The sequence below is a fragment of the Helianthus annuus genome, chromosome 10 (genome assembly GCF_002127325.2).
Source record: "Helianthus annuus cultivar XRQ/B chromosome 10, HanXRQr2.0-SUNRISE, whole genome shotgun sequence".
Classification (NCBI taxonomy): Eukaryota; Viridiplantae; Streptophyta; class Magnoliopsida; order Asterales; family Asteraceae; genus Helianthus; species Helianthus annuus.
The window spans coordinates 141502949-141518686 of NC_035442.2; the positions used below are offsets into that span (position 1 = coordinate 141502949).

The following is a 15738-nucleotide window of genomic DNA, read 5'->3' on the forward strand; positions in this document are numbered from 1 at the left end:
TTGTTCGAAATTTTTTATCTTTCTACAAAAAAATAATTACTCATATTTTTGCTAATTCTAATTCTGTGAGTAATCTAATTTAACTTTGGGTAGAAAAATAAACGAAATGTATAAATTAGGTAAAAAATTAAAGGGATATAGAAAAGTACCCAAATAGGTAAATATTTTTCAAAGTACCCAAATATGTAAATATTTTTTGTATCTACACTAGTTTGGGAAAAAACTCGAAAACTTTCAACTTAAAAGATTACTAACTTTTAAGTAAAAGAATATTGACTTTGAAGTGAAGTTTTATTGGATTATTTTATTGTGATCACATACAACTTTGAAATATATAAAACTCTTAATGTAACAAAATTAGTTTATACCAATTAAATCAACAAGCCTTTTTAATTATTGTTTTATTCAACTAGACTTTAAATGCTGATACGTGCTAACTCAATAATTAAGTAACTAAATGAATGAATCAACCCAATAATGTGCTTATCATATTTCTAAGCCACATGTTATTGTTGTGAACGAAATCCTTTGTTTGGTTTATGAATAAACAATTAAATATATATATTTTTAATCATAGATTAAAGTGTTTAGTATCAATCTGAGTTATAAAATAGATATCAAATTAACCTTCAAATCTAGGCATACATATATATTATTAAACTAATATAATCATACGTTAATTTCGAGTTACAAACCAAACACCGGTTATTCTTTTAACATTCTTATTAAATCAATAAAATTTAAGCATTTTATTAGTTATAAATTTACAACACATAAACATAAAAACAAGAAATTTAAATAATTTTATAGGGAAAACATCATAAAAATACCAAAATTCAAAATAGTTTTAATTTGAGACATTCAAAACTTTTTCCAATGATAAAAATATCAAATACTTTGTGTTCTTTCTAAAGTTTTCACCAAAAATTAAAAGGAAAAAAAAACAGATAGGTAATAAAATGCGTAATACCTTTAATATAAAAATCTAAAAAAGAATAATACCTTTTATCTTCCACTATATTCCAGAAAGTTATGTCTTTGCATAAACGAACAAGAATATATAAAAATAGATACAAATTTATATTCATAAATTCATCAAAATAAAAATAAAAATAAAAATATTATAATTATCATAAGGTCCCAAAAAAAGAATCAGTGACCGTAGAAAACACTCGCATTTGAACAACCGACGTCGTTTCCGCTAATTACGCGCAAATCTCTCTCTCTCTCTCTCTGAATAATATTATGAGTGAGAAACTGAAAGAGCAAATGAGTCTCCAGTTGGAGAGATTATCGACTACGGTCCGAAGTTGCTAAGAAAACCCCTTTTTTGTATATTAATTGTTCATCCCAAAGTGTACTTTGCATCTTTCTTTATTACACAAACAACTCAAAGCTGTATTTTTTTCATTATTTCTGAGCGAAAAGAGAGTTGGGTGTATCTTGGAAACCAGTAAAGATTCGTTTGAAACTTCCTTTTTCAACAATCTTTATACAACGTATACATAGTTATGTAAAGATTATAAAGATCGTATAGGAAAGTACAAATCTTGTTTTACTGGTTTTGCCTAACCAGTAGTTATAATTATTATTACATATATTTTATTTTACTACTGAGCTCCAGGAAAAGTGGGTCTTTACTGTGTGCACACATCCTGTTCGACTAAATGTCTGTGAGAGATTGTTCTGTAAAACTGTAAAGTTTGTATTGGGAGATTTGGGTTTTGAGTAATTAGGTGTTCTTGTTCTGGGTACTGAGAAAAAAGAAGCAAGAAATTTTCTTGGATATTGTGCGTGTTTGTATGTTATTGGTGAAAGATGACATCAGAGGATGACAAAGAAGAATCAAGATCTTTGGCTTTGACTCCAACATGGTCTGTGGCTACTGTCTTGACCATCTTTGTTGTTGTTTCTTTGCTTGTGGAGAGATCAATTCATCGTTTAAGCAATGTAAGTTTTCATCATCTTAATACAAAACACATAGTTCTATAAGTAACACCTGTGATTTAATTTGTGATTTAGGGCATAATTGTATCCTTGGGCATAATTGTATCCTTGTGTAGGACACCTAAGATAGATATTTAGGTTTGATTTTTATGTGTGAGTTTTTTTTGTTACAACAAACATAGGTTTTATTTGACGATTTGTTCTAACGTGCCAGTGGTTGAAGAAAACAAACCGCAAGCCGTTGCTGGCTGCAGTGGAGAAAATGAAAGAAGGTATTTCGGTATACAAAATCTGTTAAACAAATGTTAACGCTTCATATGACATTCATTATTCTCATCATCATGTTTATGCCGTTTGTGTGTAGAGTTGATGCTTCTTGGCTTCATATCTCTCCTTCTTACAGCCACTTCTAGCATCATATCAGACATATGTATCCCGTCAAAATACTACGACAGCGCATTTGCTCCATGCACCAGATCTGAAGTCGATGAAGAAATGGAGGAGAATAATAATAAGCGGAAACTTTTTATGAGTTTTTCATATCCTCATCGGAGGGTATTGAATGTGTTGAACCAGAACACCTGTCAAAAGGCGAGTTATAATAATCCGGCACGCGCTACTTCATGTATCATCTTTTTATAAGGCCTTTTTATTAAATAGTTACCTTACCATTTTGGCATTTTCGTATACAGGATTACGAACCCTTTGTATCATACGAAGGCCTTGAGCAATTACACCGCTTTATTTTTGTTATGGCAATTACTCATGTATCTTACAGCTGCTTAACAATGCTTCTGGCTGTCGTGAAGGTTACATACTTGTATTATTCATAATTGTTAAAAGAGTAAAACGCCATTTTCGTCCCTGAGTTTTGGCCAGTTTTGCGACTTTCATCTAAAGGTTTGTTTTTCCTCATCTGGATCCAAAAGGTTTGAAATCTTGCCATTTTCATCCAGCTCGTTAACTCCATCCATTTTTCTCCGTTAAGTCAGGGGTATTTCCGTCTTTTTTGTTAACTTAAAGGACAATTCGGTCTTTTTCAGGGGTATTCGGTTTTTTTTACATAAATGAAAAAGACCAAATTGCCCTTTAAGTGAACAAAAAGACAGAAATACCCTTGACTAAATGGAGAAAAATGGATGGAGTTAACAAGCCGGATGAAAATGGCAAGGTTTCAAACCTTTTGGATCTAGATGCGAAAAAAAAACCTTTGGACGAAAATCGCAAAACTGGCCAAACCTCAGAGGGACGAAAATGACATTTTACTCCTGTAAAAAACAATTGAATATGAAAATACATCATGTTGATAGTTTTGATAAATTTTTGTTTGTTGTAATCCATCTAGATCCACAGTTGGAGGAAATGGGAGGATGAGGCTCAAGTGGACCGGCATGATGTGTTAACCGGTATTATACGCATGCATATATATGTATATCTATTTTATAATTATTCTTAAATTTAAATTGGTAACGTATATTCAATTACCATATTTATAATGCAGAAATATCAAGAAATAAGACAATGAGGAGGCAATCCACAATTGCCAAATTCCACTCATCAAATTCGATGGTTATAAATGGTTTCTTTTCTTGGATGGTATGTTTCTTTCGGCAATTTGGGCGTTCAGTTGTTCGTGCGGATTACCTTACACTGCGTAAAGCCTTCATCTTGGTATGTGAAAGTTATATAAATAAAATTAAGAGTAAAACTTTCGCCCCTGAGGTTTGGCCAGTTTTGCGACTTTCGTCCAAAGGTTTGTTTTTTCGCATTTGGATCCAAAAGGTTTAAAGTATTGCCATTTTCATCCGGCTCATTAACTCCATCCATTTTCCCCGTTAAGTCAGGGGTATTTCCGTCTTTTTTGTTAACTTAAAGGGCAATTTGGTCTTTTTCATGGGTACTCGGTCTCTTTACATAAAATGGAAAAGACCGAATTGTCCTTTAAGTTAGCCAAAAAGATGGAAATACCTCTGACTTAACGGAGAAAAATGGATGGAGTTAACGAGCCAGATGAAAACGACAATATTTGAAACCTTTTGGATCCAAATGCGGAAAAACAAACCTTTGGATGAAAGTCGCAAAACTTGCTAAACCTTAGGGACGAAAATGGTATTATACTCTAAAATTAATAATAATATCAATATGCTATGCTAAATACTCATAAAACTTATTGTGGTGTATATCAACATTGTTCAGATCATGTAGCTTCGTATTATTGTTCACAGTTTGTTTTCTTATCAATGGCAGAACCACAACCTCACATCAAAATATGATTTTCACAGTTATATGATCCGTTCTATGGAAGAAGAGTTTCAAAGAATAGTTGGAGTAAGGTAAAGATATTGCTTTTTTGCTTATTTATTCACATCTACCAATCGTATACATGAATATAATTTTTTTTGTTCGGGTCTTTGCAGTGGTCCACTTTGGGGGTTTGTGGTTGCTTTTATGCTTTTTAATGTGAAAGGTATAAATATTAACCAATTATGTATTAAACCCGTGATTGAAAAACTTAAATCTTGATTAACCGTTGTACATTTCTTGCAGGATCAAATCTTTATTTCTGGATTGCCATTATTCCAATCACTGTAAGTACTAATTTTCTTTTGTTGTATTAATATTCTGAATTCTGATCGCGTGTGTTTATGCTCAGCTTGTTCTACTTGTGGGGACGAAACTGCAACATGTTATTGCGACTTTGGCACTAGAGAGTGCGGGAGTTACAGGGTATGTTGCAGAAACAAGACTAAAGCCCCGAGATGAACTTTTTTGGTTTAAGAAGCCAGAATTATTGCTCTCGTTAATCCATTTTATTCTTTTCCAGGTCAGCATCATTTTTCAGTTAACCACATTTTTTTCCTTTTATTTTTGGTACCATTTCGGTTAATTAATTTTTTTTTTGTTAATATGGCTACCAACTTCTATGCAGAACGCATTTGAGCTAGCTTCATTCTTCTGGTTTTGGGTAATTTCTTTCACTTGATTTTATAGCCACGTTTATTAAACGTGAGTTTTATAAACTATTTCTTGTTTCATTGCAGTGGCAATTTGGCTACGATTCTTGTTTTATCAAGAACCATCTGCTTGTGTATATGCGGTTATTTTTGGGGTAGGCATATATCTCCATTCAGTTTCACCTTGATTTCTTTCATGTTGCTTTAGAGGCACAAAACGGGCGGGTCAGGCTGGGTTGGGTAACGGGTCAAAAGTCAAAACGAGTCATCCTCAATGCTCTTATATCTGATTTCCATCATATAGGTTTGTGGGACAGTTCTTGTGCAGCTATAGCACCCTACCACTGTATGCACTCGTTACACAGGTATATTATCATACCACAAAACCCCGTAAAATCAAATATTTATATATTTGTATTCATTGGAACTTCATATCACTCTGCAGATGGGTACAAATTACAAGGCTGCATTAATTCCGCAAAGAATAAGAGACACAATCCATGGTTGGGGAAAAGCAGCCAGAAGAAGGAGAAGGCGGTTAGGAATATACGGTGACGACTCGACAGTTCACACCGACACAAGCACCGTGGTATCTGTAGAGGAATATGACCATGACCACCAAGAGCTTGATAGTCCACGAGCAAGGTTGGCACCCAGTCCGGGTCTGGAAATCGAGTTGCCGACACATAGAGTGTTAATGCCGGATGGTTCGGACTCACCGTTTGTGGCTAATGAAAACTCAAGCCGGGTTGGTACACCATTGCTTAAACCCTGTGCGTCTGTGTCTGCTGCAGCTTCACCAAGTTTTGTGCCGGTAATTGTTACGAGATCGTCGTCGTTGCCAGCTCAGCCAGAATGAAGGTGAAGATGGACAGTTTTTACGGTTACTTTTACATGTTAATATGTGTAGGAGAATATTGCTTGTAATACTATATGAAAGTGAAATAATTACGATAAAACTAGTTTATATAAATATTACAAATGAATAAATAAAAGAGAGAACAGTAGATTGGAGCAAGAGTTGTGGTATTCACAACTGAGAATTGTAGGTTGCAGTTATTTGATATTCTTGTATGTTTTCCGTGTTTTTTCGGTATTTAAAACTGAGGTAGAAAGCTTGGTATTATAGCTATTTTGAAATAGAACTACCAAATCATTTAATTGTATTAAACATTAAAATCAATAATTATTTTGCATTTTAGAATACAATTTAGTAAGACTTGAACTCACAACCTCCTTCTCCCAAGGTGTTTAAAGCCTTTGCCAATGGACCACCACCCCATTGGTTTTAGTAAAATTTTTATCTTGTTATTGAGAAACTTGTTACACTATGAACTGGGTTAGTGGAGCGTCTGATCTAATTTCTCATAACATTTTCTTTCCAAACAACACTTTGAGAATCGATATCTTATTTAGTTATTTACTTTAACTTCATTCACAACACCTGGGTCTTTGTGTAGGAACACATCTACTGGCTTATCATACAAGGTTTCCATTCGCACTAATTCTTTTAAATCATATAAAGTTTTCATTAATTTTTTTTATTTTTTCCAAACCGAAGGGTTCTCTGAGCATATGGTCTAACTTCTGGTTCCATTGTTTTGGAATACTTTGACATGCTTAAGACACTTTCCTCTCTTGTCTAGGAGCTAAGAAACCTTTATATTACTCCATATAAGTTTTTTCAACTAATGCAACAAAGCACGGATTACATGTCACACCCTGTCTTTTGTGGCCGTATGATGTGTGACTAGCTTGTTATCATTGCATTCAATCATAATAAACAACTACATGATTTAAAACGAAGTTCATCCATTCGGAAAATTTTGAGTATTACAAACACTTGTTATTTAAGTTTTAAAACACAACCTTCGTTTAGGTTACAATTCAACAAAAGTGGATGACATCTAAGCTTGTAATCTACTTCTAGTTATGACACTTGCGCCCAAGATCCATCCTGTCACCTGAAATACATGTAATTTTGGAAAACATCAACATAAAGTTGAGCGAGTTCATGCGTTTTGCATACCATGTATGAAAACATGGTATGTATCTTGTTTAAATAAAGTATTCTTGTATAAATCAAGTTTTCTTGTGTACACCACGTACTAATTGAATGTTTGTACAAGGACATTAAAGCATGTGAGGACTTATGGAGCATTAGTGTTGACTCCTTTAAGGCATATGAGGACTTATGGAGCATTAGTGTTGGCTCCTTTGAGACATGTGAGAACATATGGAGCATTAGTGTTGGCTCCTTTACTGTGTCGATTACCCTCGACTGTGTTGATTACCCTCGACTGTGTCGATTAACCTCGACTGCGTCGATTACCCTCGACTGGGACTCCGAAGCACTACTAGGTACTAGTTTTGACCATGAGTGGGGTTCGGCCGTACCCGTTAGATCTAACCCTCGTCCCTAATTAATGAATGTTTTTAATGGCTTGGCACTAGTTTTCACCAAGACTTTATGGCATTTATAGTATTAAGTCTATGCTCACATGATCTAGTATCTTCTAGGCATTTCTTAAAGCACATCATACTCGGTTCTCGTTCTCACCAAGTGTGCTTCTCGTATTTTTGTATTCTCCATTTGTATTGCACTCGGTACTCGTTCTCACCAAGAGTGTTTCTTGCGTTTTTACCACTTGTAAAAATTGTAATATTTGTAACATGTATTTCACCCCCGAGAGTTATAAAACCAAAACAGTTAAAGAAAAGGGGGAGCATGAACTCACAACTTTGCGTTCCTTGCGTCGTAAAATTCACCGGATTTGCTTAGCTAGCGTCGTGACCTAAACGTGTTTTATTAACGTTAGTCACTAGACTTGTATCGCACAAGTACAGTCACTATCTTTTGTATATGTATTCTTGTGCTAAAAATATTTTATATTTTTAACTATGCATCTTACTTATATTATTTTCTCAAAAATAAATATAAGTATCTTGTATTTTGCACTTTGCACCCGAATTATGTATTTTGTCTGAATATGTTGTATGTGTATATACAAGTCCTAATATACTAGCACGTATTATACATACCACATACGTCTAGCACAAAGTTTAGTAATCAACAAATATATATATTTTTCCTCAGATAACATACTCGACATTTAGACACGCAAATTACAACTTATGTCATTTCAACTTAAATATCCAAAACTGGACTGTTTTCGTGTATTTTAATAAAATAGTTAACTTATTCCAAAAAATTTCCAAATTTTTACAGAATATCTCAAACGATCCAAATATTATTGTGTAAAAATATCGCGGTCCAGTTCATTGCCAATATTTTATAAAAAATCATTTTCCGGACTGCAATCAGATTCATTATTTTCTGACTGCAGCCCACGGAATAATTCACTAAAAATTCATTTTAAGTCGGATTGACGAAATTCCAGTGGGATAATTACTACAACATTAGGATCCATCTACAGTACCAGTTTCATGATCTAACTCTACACAGAACTCAAGTTATGACAGAAAACAGAACGTATATTTTCAGCAGCAAAAATGCAGCTCTAGCTGCTGTTACGAAAAGACACTTTAAAAATAGTAAACGGAGTCCAAAAATTATGATTCCGGTGCCATTAGAACCGTATTTCATAATAAATGAATCTAGACTTTAGAAAATACATTTTTCGTTTTGTTAAGGTCCTGTTACAGCCAGTTAAAGTCGGCTGAAAATACAACTCAGCATGCTGTTTTCAGCTTTTAGTCTTTCTAACTCGTGTTCGATTGATTCCGTTAACATGTTTAGTGATCACAACAACATCAAACATCAATATTAACAAGTAAATCATCATATAATCAACAAGAATCAAAACAACTTCATGTTAACATTACTTCATCACATTTCAACAACATTTCATCATTAGGTTAGCTCTATGTTCAAAGCTTTGTTTATGATCCTTTAGTGTTCATGAGATATCATCTATTAACCATCTTCATAGGATGTAAAATGAGTAGATCTAAGAGACTTACCACTAGCTCAAAGCTAGGAGAGTTCAAGTGAAGAAAAGTGATGGTTAATAGCGAACTAAGAAGGTCCTTCAAGATCCGTTGCTTGCAACCTTCCTAACTTTGCTTCTTACACCTCTAGATCACCATGGATTGGTTGTAGATTGATTGGAAATGAAGATATGGTGAGGGGGGTTTGAGGCCGTAGCCTTTGGAGAAGAAGGAGAAGTCTTGGTGTGTTGGTGAACTAATGAAGATGAAGATGTTAGTCTAGGGGTTCTTATAAAAATCCTCCACCATTTCTTTACACCATGTGTAATGTGTCTAGAATATGGTATAAATGTTGGTATATTCTCCAACATAATCTAATAAAATAATGCAAGAATATCCTATGTGGGGAACATGTCCCCTAACCGGCCATCAAGTGGGGGGGGGGGGGGTTATTAGTTGAGTTTCAACTTCAAGTTAGGGATTCTAGTTAGATATCAAGTGTTTGGTTAGTGGGTTTTGGTGTGTTATTAATTATATAGTGTGTTAGGGTGTTCGGGGACCCTAACTAGCTCGAAAAATAAAAACAATGCTTCTAGCATTATTTTTGTGTTCTGGGTAAAGTCCGGTTGTTCGGTTAGATACCGGTTCGTTTAAGTGCTAAATTGCACCGTTTAGTGTCTTTCAAGTATCCTTTTGCGACACTTTTAATTCCTGACACTTAGGGAAGCATTCTGGATGATAAAACATAAATTATGCATGAAATTTATGTGTTAAAAGCTGTTTTATAGCTGAATTTTATAAATTTCTGCACTTAAAGTGCGTTTCGGGTGCTTTTTAGTGCGTATTTTAGCTTCCGGATGGTATATATATAAACCCTTGTATGTATTCTTGGGTTTTAATGTATTCTTGTTGTTGGACCCACGCCTAGGTCTCAATTCTAATGTCTGACTGCTTTCTGCAGTTTTGTTGATACAGTGTGTCATACCGGCGAGTTTACTAATTTATGACGTAACGCTCTCGTTTATGCATAAAGCAATATTTTGTAGTATAAAACGTGCATGGAATTCAGAAACTTATTTGTCTTGTAAACTAGATCATGTACGTTCATTAAAGCACAGATCACTGTTCATTTAGTGTACAGAATGTATGGAAAAGTGACGGTTGTCACATTACATTCATGCATTTTTCACATGGATAATGGTAATAAGCATATTTTCTAATCAAAGTTATAACTAGACCTGGCAAACGGGTCGGATCGGGTCGGGTCGGGTCATGGGTCAACACGGGTTCGGGTCAAAATGGGTTCGGGTCAAAACGGGTCAATTAAAAAAAGGGTTGTTTTGGTTCGGGTCGAAACGGGTTCGGGTCGGAACGGGTTTTGGGTCGGGTTAGTTAAAAAAATGTTTTTTTTAAGAGATTGTACATCAAGGTGGCAATTTTGTCGGGTTAAAATGGGTCCGGATTGGTTCGGGTTGAGAATGGGTTCGGGTCGGGACGGGTTTGGGTCAAAAAAGTGGGCTTCTTCAGTGCAGCCTCTCCGTCGGTACAACAATAATGGAACACCGCATAACGAAATCATAATTACGTTTATAAATTAATGGAATAACGGGTGCTGGTCATTAAGTGAAGAAACAGAATGATGGTAATTGGGGGAAATATAGAAAATGAGCAGTAAATTTAAAGATTAACTTCAATGGATATATGAGAATTAGATATTTTAAAATAATGCATATTTGGTGATCACATTGTGTTTGTGTATCATACACGAAAATTAAAACAGCTATAAGATTCCAGGTGATGAAATATAAATATGAATATTACACCTCTAAAGGCTTAAACAAAATGAAAACTCGGTGAACGTGTCAGTGACCTTCTATCTCACTAAACCTTGAAAGCATACATATTTCACTAAATCGTCTGATGGTACGTGTCGAAAACGGTTCGCGTCGAAACGGCTCGATTCGAAACGGTTCGATTCGAAATGCTACGGGTCGAAACGATACTGGTCGAAACGGTACGGGTCGAAACGGTTCGATTCGAAACGGTACGGGTCGAAACGGTTTGCGTCGAAACGGTACGAAACTCGTCCCGACCCGAAACTCGTCTCGTGCGGAAAGTCGTGTCGGCCCAAAATCCATTGCGATCCGAGACGGTTCGATTCGAAATGGTACGGGTTGAAACGGTCCGGGTCGAAACGGTTCGATTCAAAACGGTATTGATGCGAACCGGTTCGATTCGAAACGGTACGGGTTGAAACGGTACGGGTCGAAACGGTTCGATTCGAAACGGTACTGATCCGAAACGGTTCGATTCGAAACGGTACAGGTCGAAACGGTACGAGTTGAAACGGTACTGGTCGAGACGGTACGGCTGGAAACGGTCGGTAATGGTCGAAATATCTTACCCAAACCAACCCATATAATTTTAAGACACTAACCCACATCGACCCATTTCTTTAATGTTGTCGACCCGCTTTGACCCGAAAAAAACAAGATGGAATTTCAAGTGACCCATTGTGACCCAATTAGTTAAAATATCTTACCCAAACCAACCCATATAATTTTAAAAGCAACCCAAATTGACCCATTTGAAAGACTTTGGGTCAAGATTGCCCCCTCTAGTTATAACTAATGATGATCAGTGGTAGTATACTCGTCCTTGTACAATAATCACACCCCCATAAAGCCTTGAAAGACCAACGCCACAATGGTGAAAACATATTATGTTAGATTAAGATGATATTGTTACTCGTTGGTAGTGCAAGTAATTAATAAAAATGTGTTGTAACAAAGCATAAAAAACAGGAACGAGCCGTAAGATGCATACATTTTACCTTTTTATACATTTCATATTTGTGTTCTAACTGAATTAACATCGTTTGAAGTGCAAGTGGGTTAACATTCCTGATCTCTTTTCCGTGACTGAATTGCATGTAGCTAAGAGCATACGTAGTGGGGCGGTATGGCACCCCATAGCGCCGCCATGGCGCCGCCCACACCGAAACGCAGGGCGCTATGGCCGGAGATGGCTGCCATGGCGCGATGGAGATGGCGCCGTTATTCTGGTTCCTTTCCAACATTCCACCAATCAGAAACAAGCAATTTTTTTATATTAATTAATAAAGTTGCAAATTATTAAATAGGTAATGATGGGTAGGGGCTTTATGACTACGGGCTCTAGTGATATAACGCCCCATAAAGCCCCCGTGTGACGTGGCACGACACGTGTCGCATAACGCCCCACAAGGGGCTTTATGACTACGGATGGCCTAAGAGCCCTGATCTGTTTCTCTTGGCTTTCAATCTTTTTGTTTCCAAACTATATCTTTTGAACAATCAACTGAGTAATTATTGTTAAGGATTGAAAAATATACCCAAATATGAACTCAGCAATCATTGTTTGAACAACTTGGCTTTCAATTTTTTGGTGAATTGATTAGTTTAAAATTCTTTTACATGATTAAAACAAGTGTTGCTTATAAGATGTGTTAAAATAAATCGAACAGCTTTTTGATCCAACTTTTTTAACTTGAAATCGATTCGCTATTAAATGCTCTCATATAAACCTCATGAACTTTAATAACAGCAGTTAGGTTGAAGCACAGCTATCATTTTACAATTTCTAAAAAGGTTTTTATCCTTGAATGACATAAACATACACTGCAGGGCGCATACATAGCTGAATAACCAAGCCAAAACGAATAGACTTAAATCAGCCTAGCGTGCGAGCTAAACTCCCAATTCTATCAACTTGACATAGAAACAAAATACTTAAAAATTCAAAATCTTGATAGAGTTGAAACAAACTAGAGGGCACTAAATTCAAGTTGAACAAGTATAAACATAATAATACCTCTATAAGAACTTCTCTATGCAGGTACACAATGTTGATTTGGGAACCGCACCAATGATTGCATCTTTCTTCTCTCCGTCTTTGAAAACAATGATGGTAGGGATGCTTCTGATTCCATACTTGGTCGCGATCGAAGGACTCTCATCAGTGTTTACTTTGTAGCAAGTGAGTTTTCCGTTGTATTCCTTTGCCAGCTCATCTATGACAGGGTGGATCATGCGACACGGCCCGCACCATGGGGCCCAGAATTCAACTAGTACAGGGAGATCAGACTCTAGGACTAGTGATTGCCATGTTGCATCAGTAACAGGAAGCACTGCCATTGTCAACGAACAAAACGCATTACTTATTGTCTTACTGATGATGAATAATCACAACCAATTGTTGAGCTAGACTGCAACATACTCTTAAATCCTAAAAGATATAACAGTACTCATTTGTTACACACACAACAGCTACATACGAGTTCATGACTTCATATGTCCATCAAATTACTTTTCAATCTCAAAACTCAAGGATTTAAACTTTTTTTCTACTGCAACTTGCTGCATTATAGAACCATAACAAATCGAAAAAGAAACAATGCTTGTGTTAATGTCGCAACAAAATCATATCATCTGTGCCGTTGAATAGTAGCTCTTTTGTACATTGTTAACGAACAAAAATTACAAAATGCATTACTTATTGATGAATGATGATGAATAATCAGTTAACCACAACCGAATGTTCAGCAAGATTTCAACATACTCTCAAATCCTTAATGATATAACAGATACTCATGTATTATACTCACAAAAGCTACATTTGAGTTCATGACTTCAGATGTCCATCAAAATACTTTTCAGTCTCAGAGTTAATGAATTTAAACCTTTTTCTAGCGCAACTTGTTGAGTTATAAAATCATAACAAACTGTGTTGGTGTTGTAACAAAATCATATCGTCTGTGCAGTTGAATAGAAGCTCTTTTGTACATTGTTAACAAACAAAACACATTACGTACTGATGATGAATAATTACAACCAAATGTCCAGCATGATTGCAACATACTCTCAAATTCTTACAGATACACACTCATTTGTTATACACACAACAGCTGCATCTGATTCATGACTTTTCAATCTCAAAATTCATGGATTTACATATTCTAAGGGGCAACTTACTGCGTTACAGAAGCATAACAACTTTAAAAATCAACAATGCTTGGGTTAATATGGCAACAAAATCATATCATCTGCGCATCTGTGCAGTTGAAGAGTAGCTCTATTGTAAACTGAACGGAGCAATAAAATGTAAAATCGGCATACGAAACCCTAGGTCATTACAGTATCAATTAGGTGTAAAACAAAAATGCTATAAGCAATCTAACACAATTCAATGCTTGAGAAATTGAGGTAAAATAATGGACAATTCTAACCTTGTACGGCTGTATCTTGAGCCTCGCATACAATACGGCATGTACGGCGGCCGATTTTGGACCTCAGGCTCACTGATGCAGAAGAAGCGAATGACCGGATCTTTAAACCTCTGGATTCCGGTAAGTTTACTGCATTCCGGCAGCCGGATAACCGAGAGACGGAAGAAGAGGCGATGCGAGACATCGAAGACGCCGGTACACCGGAGGCGCGAGGAACGGTGAGGATCTCAAGAACGCCGGCCATGGAAGAGAGACGCGATTGGGGGGATGGATGGAGTTTGTTTGGTTATCCGAGGGATATTGACTGTTGGTGGATGAGACCTCACGTGCTTCTCACGTGCCTCTTTTTGCGACTGGACCCATGACTAGTTTTGGTTTTTCATGTTTATGTTGATTTGGGCTTTTATATTTGGGAATTGCTGAATGAATTGGCTAGTGTTATTTTTTTTTCACTTTTTCGTTTTAATTAAATATTTCAATAATGTTGTTCCATCACCATCATCAGTGAGTAAATCCCTCAATAGCAAAGCTAAGATAGAGTCTAAGGAGGATAGATGTAGACAGCCTTACCTCTACCACATAGGAATAGAGAGACTGATTCCAGTGAGACTCCGACTCGATTGTAGTTTTGTATCGAGTCTTGGACCTAAGACACATAACACTCAAACAATCGGGACAGAGACTGATTGGTGCATGTACCCCCCGTGTCTTTCAGCTATCAACGTCTGAAATAATTGGTATTCATTGCCTCTTAATCAAGAATAAGATACATTATATAGACAATCTAATTTACACTAAACTACCTAAAGATTACAATAAAGTACAAACTAATCCATAGACATATATTATGTAACATCCCCCCTCAAGCTGAACGGTGAGGGACCAATGTGAAGCATTTGACGAAATGTGTTAAATTGAGGACTTGGAAGACAATTGGTGAAAATGTCAGCCACCTGAAACTTGGTTGGAACAAATTTGGTGACGAGTTTTCCGGCAGCAACAAGTTTGCGTAAGAAATGATAGTCCAAATCATATGCTTTGTACGCTTGTGAGAAATAGGATTTTGAGTGAGAAAAATTGCACTTTGATTGTCACACAAAATAGTCGGCCGATCAGGAGGTAAAGCATGAAGTTCCTGAAGAAGATGTGTTAACCAAACAATTTCAGCCGCAGTATTGGCAATTGCCCGATATTCCGATTCACAACTAGATCTTGCAACTGTGGGTTATTTCTTAGCACTCCAAGAAATAAGATTGCCACCTAAAAATATAGAATAGCCATAAGTTGATCGACGCGTCTCCAAACAACGTGCCCAGTCAGCATCAGAGTATCCCAGTAGTGTAGTGTGAGTAGGACGAGTGTCATGAAGACCATAAGCAAATGTTCCCTTTAAGTAACGAAGACTACGTTTAACCTCTTGATAGTGAATTAGTGATCAACAGTCGGAAAGTGTAAAAATTGACTAACTTGATTGACAGCATACGAGATATCCGATCTTGTGATAGTTAAGTATTGAAGGGCCCCAACAATGGATCGATAACGAGTAACATCTGAAAAAGAAACATTGGTGCTTAAAGGTGTTGGAGCAGGTTTTGCATCCAACATCTCAGCACATTGTAA

The 15738-nt window shown here is 36.1% G+C and overlaps 2 protein-coding genes across 2 annotated transcripts; one reads left to right on the top strand and one right to left on the bottom strand.

Annotated features, from left to right (window-relative positions):
* Window positions 1–1262: 1262 nt before the first annotated feature.
* LOC110885724 (MLO-like protein 11) lies at window positions 1263–5988 on the top strand. The gene is made up of 14 exons (XM_022133435.2): window positions 1263–1950; window positions 2162–2219; window positions 2312–2538; window positions 2640–2756; window positions 3293–3353; window positions 3449–3618; window positions 4195–4280; window positions 4365–4414; window positions 4495–4535; window positions 4601–4771; window positions 4877–4912; window positions 4989–5056; window positions 5206–5266; window positions 5347–5988. The coding sequence occupies exons 1-14, from the start codon at window positions 1819–1821 to the stop codon at window positions 5758–5760; spliced, it is 1692 nt and encodes a 563-aa protein (XP_021989127.1). The 5' UTR covers window positions 1263–1818; the 3' UTR covers window positions 5761–5988.
* Window positions 5989–12467: 6479 nt separating this feature from the next.
* Window positions 12468–14422, bottom strand: LOC110885723 (thioredoxin 1). Its single transcript, XM_022133434.2, has 2 exons — window positions 14119–14422; window positions 12468–13020 (listed from the first exon to the last, which is right to left on the bottom strand). Exons 1-2 carry the CDS (start codon window positions 14360–14362, stop codon window positions 12707–12709), a joined length of 558 nt encoding a protein of 185 aa, XP_021989126.1. The 5' UTR covers window positions 14363–14422; the 3' UTR covers window positions 12468–12706.
* Between the last annotated feature and the right edge of the window lie 1316 nt (window positions 14423–15738).

Bases quoted from the DNA above. Each gene is read 5' to 3' on its own strand.
- LOC110885724 (XM_022133435.2), top strand. From the start codon at position 1,819: ATGACATCAGAGGATGACAAAGAAGAATCAAGATCTTTGGCTTTGACT. The intron at 3,619-4,194 runs GTATGTGAAAGT...TATCAATGGCAG, and splicing joins TGCGTAAAGCCTTCATCTTG to AACCACAACCTCACATCAAA. The intron at 5,267-5,346 runs GTATATTATCAT...ATCACTCTGCAG, and splicing joins TGTATGCACTCGTTACACAG to ATGGGTACAAATTACAAGGC.
- LOC110885723 (XM_022133434.2), bottom strand. From the start codon at position 14,362: ATGGCCGGCGTTCTTGAGATCCTCACCGTTCCTCGCGCCTCCGGTGTA. The intron at 13,021-14,118 runs GTTAGAATTGTC...TGACAATGGCAG, and splicing joins TCAAGATACAGCCGTACAAG to TGCTTCCTGTTACTGATGCA.